The sequence below is a fragment of the Onychomys torridus genome, chromosome 1, assembly GCF_903995425.1.
Source record: "Onychomys torridus chromosome 1, mOncTor1.1, whole genome shotgun sequence".
Lineage (NCBI taxonomy): Eukaryota > Metazoa > Chordata > Mammalia > Rodentia > Cricetidae > Onychomys > Onychomys torridus.
The window spans coordinates 126,308,098-126,318,410 of record NC_050443.1 but is presented as its reverse complement, the minus strand read 5'-3'; the positions used below and the strand labels follow the sequence as shown (position 1 = coordinate 126,318,410).

Below are 10,313 nucleotides of genomic sequence, written 5' to 3'. Positions count from 1 at the left end.
AGAGACAGAGCCTCAATAGTTTAGGACATTTGTCTTGAATGGGGCATGTGGTAATGTCAAAAAGGCTTATTGAGGCTCAGTACAGGGAATCAATGAAGGAGAGCAGGAGCAGTGACAGCTTCAGGTGGCTAGTGAGGCCCATAGACTGGACGGCATGGGCACACACAAATCCCCAAGCATAGGATACCGTTGAAGCTAGCATCATGAAAGCCCTGAGACCACAAGTGTCAGTAAACTGCACGTTCTGCAACTCTGTGGGTTTGGTGTCCCAGGTTTCGGCACCAAAAATGTTAGTAAATTGCACCAAAAATGTTAGTAAACTGACTGCCAAAACTCTGGGTTTGGTGTTAGGCAATACCTTGAACAGCTTAGGACAGCTCTGATGGCTGAACTGGAGACAGTTCAACCCTGGAGGGTGAGGTATCCCAGATGCCTCGAGCTGCTCAGAACAACAGCTCTGCCCTGAAGGTGTCCCAGACACCTGAAGCTGTTTAGCACAGCTCTGACAGCTGGGACTGCAAAGAAACAGCCCAACCCTCGAAAGGAAAATTTTCTGACTTCTTGGGAGAGTCAGGCCTGGAACTGCTTCAGCAGGGAAAGTCAGGCTATACCTGGTGTGGTGGGGGATGGTATCCCCGCAGGATAGAGCAATCCTGCTCCTCTCCTGGAGAGTCTCTACAGCTGAGCTCTGCTCAGGCCCCACTTAAGGGGGCTTCCTAGCAAAGCTCTGCTTCTCTGGCCTAAGATGTTGCTTCTTTTGCTTCACTCTACAAAAGGGGAAACCCCTACAGAAATGCAGCAATCTCCTCCAGCTCCAGAGAAAAGTGCTAATTTATAGTTTTCTCTGTCCACTGAGCGACGTCTCAGCAAAGATCTGTTCAGCTCCTAGTTGCCCTGCTCTTTCAGCTTTCACTCTCTTGCTTTGTCCACTGAGGGACGTCTCAGTAAGGATCTTCTCTACACCAGTGAATGAAGATCTTCATACCCAAAAAACTCTTTTGAGGAAGAGATTTATTTGGGAAAGAGGAGTCCAGGAGAGTAGCTACCTCTGCCAGGGTGGAGAGAACAGCCTTTTTCCTAACTGACTAGGTAGGCTAAGCAGTTTACACAGGAAGTCTTGGGGGTGGAGTCAACCCTGGTTCTACTATCCTGCTCTGTGATTGGTTGGTTTCACGAGTCAGTTGGCCAGGGCAGAGATCTGATGGCTCTGATCTGACTGAGCCAAACTGTGTTTCTTTCTGCCCTGATCTGAGCCTTCTTTCCTTAGTTCTGGGCTCCAGGGTCAGGGTGGGTTGCTTTAGCCAGCTCCTTTTTCCTACAGCAAGGCCTCCCAGCCACCTCGCCTGGGTTAGAGCACAGCATAGTCATGATGTCCCTGTAAGGTGCCAGGAGCCCTGAGGGCTGACAGCCCCCAACACCCTTCACGGCAGGAGTAGGACCCAGGTCTTGCCAAACAGAGGCCAGGCCAGGGCCCTGAGGGCAGGTGGAGGGAGAAGCTGAGGCTTTCATTTGCGACGGCCGTTAGCCTGGTTAAACTTTGAAGAGATGATTACTAACCCTTCTTCTATTAAATGACCCCTAGTCACACTTTAATTCTAGTCAGAGTGACTTCTCTCTCCTCCCTCCTTGCTTCCCAAGCCTGTTTTTTGTTTTTTTCTTTCTGGGAGCCAGGGTCCACCCTGTCTCAGAGAGGTCCGCGAGGCCTCCAGATTACAGCAGAGGTTCCAGGGCTGAGGGTGAGCCACCCCTATTAACAGCCAGCAGGCAGATACCAACGAGCCTTGGTTGGCTCCGACTGCATAGCACAGCTGTCCTGACACACACCCGAGAAGATGGGCGTGGGCATACCTGTGGGAGAAGGAGGTTCATCAGACTGACCCGGGGTCCTGGGCTAGCCTCTGTGAACTGGTAGTTACATGGTGATACCCAGGAGAAATCCATGGAATTTTCTGAACTCCTGGACCGAGTAGGGGGCCTGGGCAGGTTCCAGGTTCTCCAAACCGTGGCTCTGGTAACCCCCATTTTGTGGGTCACCAGCCAGAACATGCTGGAGAACTTCTCAGCGGCTGTGCCCCGCCACCGCTGTTGGGTGCCCCTTCTGGACAACAGGACTGCCCAGGCAAGTGTCCCTGGGGACTTTGGGCCCGATGACCTTCTGACCGTCTCCATCCCACCTGGTCCTGCTCAGCAACCTCACCAGTGCCTCCGCTTCCGTCAACCTCAATGGCAGCTTATGAAGACCAACACCACAGCCACCAATTGGAGTGAGGCCGACACTGAGCCATGTGAGGACGGCTGGGTCTATGACCGCAGTATCTTCACATCCACGATCGTGACCACAGTAAGAGTGCTTGGGAGGTCAAAATCAGAGTCACAGTTGCCTGGACTTAGTGTTCCAGTCTCAAAAAGGATATACCTCCCCAGGCCTCCTCACTGTGAGCGGGGAGGGGGCCAGCAACCAAGACTTACAGGGGTCTAGGAGCAAGAGTCCATCTGCAAAGTTAGATTTAGTCAACTGTGCCTGTGATCCCAGCCCTCAGGAGGCAGAAGGATTAGCTTGAACTACTCACTGAGTTTACACAGACTGACCTGGGGTGGCACCCCTGTTTCTGCATCACCCAATGGCTTTATCCATAGCTGAGCCTTGGCTGGGACTCCAGGTCACCCAGTCTCAGGAACCTGTTGGCTGTCTCGAGGCTGAGCACACAGGACCTGGACAAGCACTGGCCTCTCATGAGAGGTGTTGGCAGGCTGGAGAGATAAATCAGCTTGCCCTGTAAGAATGGAAACCTGAGTTAGCTCTCCAGTACCCATGAAAAACCTGGGCCCGGTGGTGGCATGACTGTAATATCAGCTCTAGAGAGGCAGAAACAGGGGTGCCCCCGGGGCTCCCTAGCCGGCCAGCCCAGTCTAATCAGTGAGCCCCAGGTTCAGTGAAGAGACCATGTCACAAAAATAAGGGAGACAAGTTCCAGAGATTGACCTCTGACCTTCACAAGCACTGCACCATGCACAGACACACACTCTCTACACACACACATACACACACATACACACACACACACACACACACACAAAGGAGGAAGAGAAGAGGAGGAGGAGCCAGACAGTCCAAGCCAATGGAGAGGGGCAACTACCCCAGCAAGCAGGAAGGAGGGAGGTCCCTGAGTTGTGTGTGTGTGTGTGTGTGTGTGTGTGTGTGTGTGTACGTGCACGCGTGCGTACAAAAGAAAGCAAGCCTCCAGGGAAGGTGGAGGGCTCTCAACTAAGAGCCGTGGCTCAGGAGAGAGCAAATGAGGCTAGAGGGGTCCTGACCTTTGACCCAGTAGCAAGGGTGACAGGATAATCCTTAAGAGCCCAAGCTACTAAGCCTGTGGGTGCCTCACGGCCCTACACACACCCAGCTCCCTTCTAGCTCCTTTGCCCCTAACTGCCCTCCTCCTGATGTGAGCTCTGGCCTTCTTTTCCTCCAGTGGGACCTGGTATGTGATTCTCAGGCCCTGAGACCCATGGCCCAGTCCATCTACCTGGCTGGAATCCTGGTAGGAGCCGCAGTGTGTGGTCATACCTCAGATAGGTGAGTATGCCCAACTGGTCCAGGCAGGCTCTTCTGAATGGATCTGACATTCTCTCTAAGCCATAGGTTCACCAGTTTGAGGGATCACTGTTTCTCTCCAAATTTTCATTCCTAAAATCTGCTCTGCCACACACCAGCCTCCAGCCACTGCTTGGGTGCTCCTACCAGGCCTGACTTGAGCCTTCAGTGCTCATAACCGTCCCATGGGTACAGAATATGAGTCTGGCCCCACATGTGTGGCTTTGTGCCGTCCTCATTCAGGGGGCGGGAACAGGATGGCCCTTCCCAGCCCAGATCTTTGTTGCTGGCCAATGGTATGCCTCCCCATGTGTCCTGCAGGTTTGGGCGCAGGAGAGTGCTGACTTGGAGCTATCTTCAGGTGGCTGTATCAGGCATAACAGCCGCCTTCATCCCCATCTTCCCCCTCTACTGCCTGTTCCGTTTCCTGGTGGCCGCTGCAGTGGCGGGTGTCATGATGAACACAGTCAGTCTCTGTATGTCCCCACCACCACCACCCCCCGTTGGTTCTGGGATGGGGAGGCTGTATCCATGCCCCAGGATTGACCCCCTTCTTTGCACCTTGCAGTGATGGAGTGGACATCAGCCCGGGGCCGCACCTTGATGATGACCCTGAACTCCGTGGGCTTCAGCTTTGGACATGTCCTGACAGGCTCTATGGCCTATGGTGTGCGCAGCTGGAGGATGCTGCAGCTGGCTGTTTCCATCCCCTTCTTCCTCTGCTTTGTATCATCATGGTGGGTGCTGCAGCCTCCTTGAAAGACGCTCTGCCCACTCTCAGGGGTTCAATGTGGGAGGGCTTAGGAGCTCTGGAGGTCAAGACCATCTGGGCTGGAAGGGAGCTACTGGAGCATCAAGAAGCTCACCACAGCTGCCCAAAGCCCAGATGCCTCTGCCCCAACTCACCCTCAGCAAACCAGCTGCCATCTCTCTGTGGCCCAGCAGCAAACTGGAGTCACACACAGTCCCAGCTCCCTCCATCAGGGGGTCTTGCTAGTTAGTAACTCCAGGCCCTTTCACATGCTGCAGACCCCAAATCTCTGCCTCAACTTACCTCATCCCCACCCTTACACCCACCCCTCAACATCTCCAGTCCCACCTTGACTCCTACCTCCAGCCTCAGGTCTCCAACTACCTGCATGACCCCTCTCACCCGACCCCTCCTCACCCCTGACCCCTCCTCACCCCTGACCCCTCTCACCCCTGACCCCTCCTCACCCCTGACCCCGCCTCACCCCTGACCCCTCCTCACCCCTGACCCCTCCCCACCTCTGACCCCTCCCTACCCCTGACCCCTCCCCACCCCTGACCCCTCCTCACCCCTGACCCCTCCTCACCCTGACTCCTCCACCCCTGACCCCGCCTCACCCCTGACCCCTCCCCACCCCTGACCCCTCCCCACCCTGACCCCTCCTCACCCTGACCCCTCCTCACCCTGACTCCTCCACCCCTGGCCCCTCCCCACCCCTGGCCCCTCCCCACCCCTGACCCCTCCCCACCCCTGACCCCTCCCCACCCCTGACTCCTCCACCCCTGACCCTTCCCCACCCCTGACTCCTCCCCACCCCTGACCCCTCCCCACCCCTGACCCCTCCCCACCCTGACTCCTCCACCCCTGGCCCCTCCCCACCCCTGACTTCTCCTCAGCCCTGACCCCTCCTCATCCCTGATACCTCCCCACCCCTGACTCCTCCCCACCCTGACTTCTCACCCCTGACTTCTCCTCACCCCTGACTCCTCCTCACCCCTGACCCCTCCTCACCCCTGACCCCTCCCCACCCCTGACCCCTCCTCACCCTGACTCCTCTTCACCCCTGACCCCTCCTCACCCCTGACCCCTCCACCCCTGACTCCTCACTCCTGGCCCCTCCCCACCCCTGACCCCTCCCCACCCCTGACTTCTCCTCACCCCTGACCCCTCCTCACCCCTGACCCCTCCTCACCCGACCCCTCCCCACCCTGACTCCTCCACCCCTGGCCCCTCCCCTACTTCCCAGGTGCCTCTTCCAGCTCACTGTCCGAGTCTCCCAAGGCCAACAGGTCACAGAGAATCACGGACTCTATTTGTACTTTCATCCCCATGTCCTTCAAATCCGGGCTGGGGAGGGAGTGCTCAGGGTCCTGGTGGATAAAAAGCAGATGGCTCCTCCCAGCTGCTGCTCAAAGGGGACAGCATGTCCTTGGGGGGGGCACCTTTTGTAATCATAGGCCTGGAGGGAGGAGCAATGTTGTGTGGTGGTCACTGCCAGCTGGAGGGCTGAACAGTTCAGTGCAGCAAGTAAGTGTGTGAGGGGGGTGTGTGTGCACACGCACATGCACACATGGGGGAGAGAGAGGAGGGGAAGGAGGAGGAGACAGAGAACACTGTTTGGTGAGACCGGGCGTGACCTGTGTTTGATGCTAAGACAGTGAGGAGCGAATTGATATCAAGCAACCGTATCCTGACACAGACTCGGCTGAGGTGGGCCAGGGAAGGTCGGGCCCAATGGGGTCAAAGGGTCCAAGGATCAGTGGCTAAGAGCAGAGCAGACGGAAGGAAGGGGCTCGGCGATGTTACAGACGCTGGCCCGAGCCTGAGCCCTGGGCAGGGAGGGTGAAGCTGTTAGTAGCAGGAATGCAATCCAGCTTGGGGAAAGATGCCATGATGGTGAGACACCCGGCAGTCATTGTAGTTCTGTAGCCACTGGAGTCCTCACTGTACCCAGGCATGGTCCATGATGAGGCTGAGGGTGACCAGGTGACAAGGAAGAGGCCCTCCGTCTCCAGCAGCCTTCTCAGGAACTAGAGAACACAGCCCCCACACTCAGAGAGGACGGAGACAGGTGATCTAGGTGACCTGGTTACACACCCCACTGCTACCACATTGTCCTTTACGGCCTCCACTGACCTCAGCTGCCCTGAGACTGGAACTTACAGTTCCACTGAAGACACTTCCTTAGGCAGAGGGAACAGACAGGAGGGAGGGGATACAATGGGGGCCACAATCAGCGGCCCCTCCCACACCTGTCCACTTCAGGTGGCTTCCAGAATCCGCACGCTGGCTCCTCACAGTGGGCAAGCTGGAGCAGGGCCTGCGGGAGCTACAGAGGGTAGCTGCCATCAACAGGAAGAAGGCAGAGGGCGACACATTGACCATGGAGGTAAGGCCTTCCCTCAGCCCTTCCCCTGTCCCTCAGATCTCTCCCTGGCCTTGCACAGGAGCTCCCTTGGAGGTCAAGTGAGGGCCCTGGTTCTTGAAGGAGGGCCCCTGGAGGAGAGGGCCTGTGGATACCTGGTGCTAACAGCCCCCACTCCCACAGGTCTTGCAGTCAGCCACGCAGGAGGAACCAAGTGGGGACCAAACCCGCGCCACGCTAGGCACCCTACTCCACACACCTGGGCTGCGCCTTCGAACCTTCGTCTCCATGCTGTGCTGGTAGAAGATGCCATTTTACCTGAGGCTACCAGCTGTGGGGAAGCCTGAAGTCAGGCTAGCTGCCAACCAGGGATGGGGCCACTGGCTAGAGATGTCTCTAGAATGACCTTTAGCTCAGGGACCTTGCTGTCTATGGTCAGGGTCCCAGAGGAGACAAGCAAGGCTGAGTGGGCTGGTGAGCAGGGATTCCCAGCCCAAGTACCTAGAAGAGACTGAGTGAGGAGGATCAAAGTGGAAAAGCTGGTGAGACAAAGCAGACATGAAGCAGACAGACAGGCTGGTCCATCTTGTTTAGACGCACCAGGCATAAACGGGCTATTGCCCCAGCTTGGAAGCCTAGGCCACCCAGAAAAGACTCCATGGCGGGGATACTGGTTAGTGGAATCTAGAGCCAATGAGATAACATCCCAAATGGAGTGCTGAGCAGAGAGGGAGGGAGAAACACCCAGATTCTCTCCTTGGCTACCCCTCAGGTACCACCAGCCCCTCTCTCCCAGTGCCTAAGGTGGGCCTAGAAAAGGTCAACAGGGCAGGCAAGAAGAACAGTCACCCCAGGCTGACTCACTCACCCTCACTCATAGGTTTGCCTTTGGCTTTACCTTCTACGGCCTGGCCCTCAACCTGCAGGCCTTAGGAAGCAATATCTTCCTGCTCCAAGTGCTCATTGGGGCTGTGGACCTCCCAGTGAAGATAGGCAGCCTGCTGCTGCTCAACTACCTGGGCCGACGTCTCTGCCAGGCCAGCTCCCTGGTGCTGCCAGGACTCTGCATCCTGGCCAACATACTGGTACCCCATGGTGAGCTGCAGCTCAGCTGCGGGTGAGCAAGAGGAGGCAAAAATGTGGCATGCCAGCTGAGGCTCTCTTAGCTCCCCCAGGCAGCAGGGGAGTGTGGAACCAGGACAGTGAGGACCCACAGCAGAGGACCCACAGGAAAGAGGCTGTTGGGGGGGATGGAGGAGAGTGGCAGGGTGGAGCAGCGATGGGATGGTAGAAATTTAGGGGAGAGCAGGGAAGCCATAATGCTAACACAGAACTCAGTCATAGATTAGGGTGGGAGAGAGAGGGAGGCGAGGAGGACTCCTGGGGGCTGGCTGAGGATCTGGGAGGTGAGTAGACTAGGGACATAGTCTGGGCACTGGAGGCATGACTCAGAGACATTTGACAGACCAGCCTATAGGACAGGAAGCAGCCCAGGAGATACAGGACCCCAGACTCTGCTGATCCCATCACTATTCACAGAGATGGAGGTCCTTCGTTCATCCTTGGCTGTGCTGGGGCTGGGGTCACTGGGGTCTGCCTTCACCTGTGTTACCATCTTCAGCAGCGAGCTCTTCCCCACTGTGCTCAGGTGAGGCTGGCTCAAGGGGAAAGTACTATAGCTGTATACTAGAGCTGCCCCAGATCCCCATGGGTCTCCTTTGCACGTGGTCTCAGGGCTCCACAGTTAAGCTTCCACCCTGCCTGGTCCACTGGGCCTCCCTGGACCTAGTGGAGTTGGTCCAGGCCAGAGGTCAAGGCCCGAGGCAGGCAGAGTGTGGCTCATGGGCAAATGTGCCTCCACAGGATGACAGCTGTGGGCCTGGGCCAGGTGGCAGCCCGAGGGGGAGCCATCCTAGGGCCTCTGGTGCCGCTGTTAGGCGTCTATGGCTCCTGGCTGCCCCTGCTGGTGTACGGAGTGGTGTCGGTACTGAGCGGCCTGGCTGCACTGCTCCTGCCTGAGACCAAGAACTTACCACTGCCCGACACCATCCAAGACATCCAGAAACAGTGAGTGGACCAGCCTGGGAACTACCTCTTCCTTCCTCCCTCCCTTCCTCCCTCCCTCCTTTCCTTCCTCCCTCCTTTTCTTCCTCCCTCCTTCCCTCCCACCCTCCTTTCCTCCCTTCCTCCTTCCTTTTCTTCCTCCCTCCCTTCCTCCCTCCCTCCCTTTCTTCCTCCCTCCTTCCCTTTCTCCCTCCTTTCCTCCCTCCCTCCCTCCCCTCTTCCTCCCACAGAAGTCCAAGACAGGGTGGCCTGGGACTCACTCCTCTCACTGAACAGAGGAGAAAGCAGAAGCTAAGGGAGAGCTAGGCTAGCCCAGAGTTACACAGCACTTTGGGAGAGTGGAGACCCAGGCTGACAGGTGGACTTGAACCCTCTGCCCTTCATTCCACCATGTAGAGGAACACATGGCCCAGCCAATCCCAGGTCCACCTTGAAAGACACACAGCTCATGATTGAGCTGGCCTTTGTCAGGGAGAGGTCCTGGGGTGTGATGGGTGTTGCTGGGGTCTTCACAGGCAGCAGACTCTGCCACTAAAGCCTTGGGTGGTTGACAAGGCTGTCACCACCCATCTCACCTTAATATGCTCAGTAAGCTCAGACCTGAGCCCCAGGGAGGATGATCAGTGCTCAGCACAGACGTGGGTCACTCTACTCCTTAGAGTCTCACTTCTCTCTTTCCTGAACAGGTCAGTGAAGAAGGTGGCACATGACAGAGCAGGCCAGTCCACCCTGATGTCTACATGGCTGTAGCCTCCCAAGAGTCTATGACAGGCCTGGAGGAGGAAGACCATGATGGCCAAGATGGGAGGAGAAGAAAGAGGGAGAGAGAAAGGAAAGGGTAGAGCTGGCGATGGCGGGTAAAGGCACCTGCCTCTAGGCCTGACCATAGGAACTCCATTCCTCGGACGCACGTGGTGGTAGGAGAGAGCTGACTGCACAGAGCTGTCTTCTGACCTCCACATGGACAGTTATCTCTCGCCCAATGATACACACAAATAAATAATTTATTTTAAAAAATGGGGAGAATGAAAAGGAGGAAGAAGAAAATGAGAAGGAAAGAGAAAGAGAGAGTGAGGAAGGAGAAAGAGGAGCAGGAAGAAAGGAAGGAGGGAGAAGAGGAGGAGGAGGAAAAGATGGTTCTTCTATCCCCTGCAGACAGCCACGGAAGCAAAGAGCTCCATTTCCAGGGCTCCCTTTAGAGGGCCGCCTTTCTGGACCTCGCGCTGACAGAGTGGACAAAGGACAGTTTGAATGATAGAAGGCCGCCCCAAACACTGCCATTACCAACTCCCCCATGAGGCTGCACCAGCGAGAGGCCCAGGCCCTGGGACACGTCCCCACTGCTCACTGCCCCAGGACTCAGAACTGACCCTTCTCTTCTTTAGTTCAGCACAAGAACGGGGTCTCAGCTTCTCAGTGTCACTGAGGCCCTTGGTTAGCTGGCCTGGCCTCTCTCCAGCTCTCCTCACTCCAGTCACGTGCCTATCAACAACCTCTGCCTGGGTCTTCTTCCTGCCTTCCCACTTGACACTCTCCTA

The 10,313-nt window shown here is 56.6% G+C and overlaps 1 protein-coding gene across 1 annotated transcript; it reads left to right on the top strand.

The window, feature by feature from the left end:
• The first annotated feature begins 1,939 nt into the window (after positions 1 to 1,939).
• On the top strand, positions 1,940 to 9,525 carry Slc22a12 (solute carrier family 22 member 12). Its single transcript, XM_036180390.1, has 10 exons — positions 1,940 to 2,341; positions 3,474 to 3,577; positions 3,917 to 4,071; positions 4,164 to 4,332; positions 6,612 to 6,735; positions 6,895 to 7,010; positions 7,592 to 7,806; positions 8,251 to 8,359; positions 8,575 to 8,778; positions 9,462 to 9,525. Exons 1-10 carry the CDS (start codon positions 1,940 to 1,942, stop codon positions 9,523 to 9,525), a joined length of 1,662 nt encoding a protein of 553 aa, XP_036036283.1.
• Positions 9,526 to 10,313: the final 788 nt, after the last annotated feature.

Excerpts from the sequence above, each read along its gene's own strand:
- Slc22a12 (XM_036180390.1), top strand. The coding sequence starts at position 1,940 with ATGGAATTTTCTGAACTCCTGGACCGAGTAGGGGGCCTGGGCAGGTTC. Across the intron at positions 2,342-3,473 it reads CATCCACGATCGTGACCACA|TGGGACCTGGTATGTGATTC; the intron begins GTAAGAGTGCTT and ends CTTTTCCTCCAG. Across the intron at positions 6,736-6,894 it reads GCGACACATTGACCATGGAG|GTCTTGCAGTCAGCCACGCA; the intron begins GTAAGGCCTTCC and ends CCACTCCCACAG.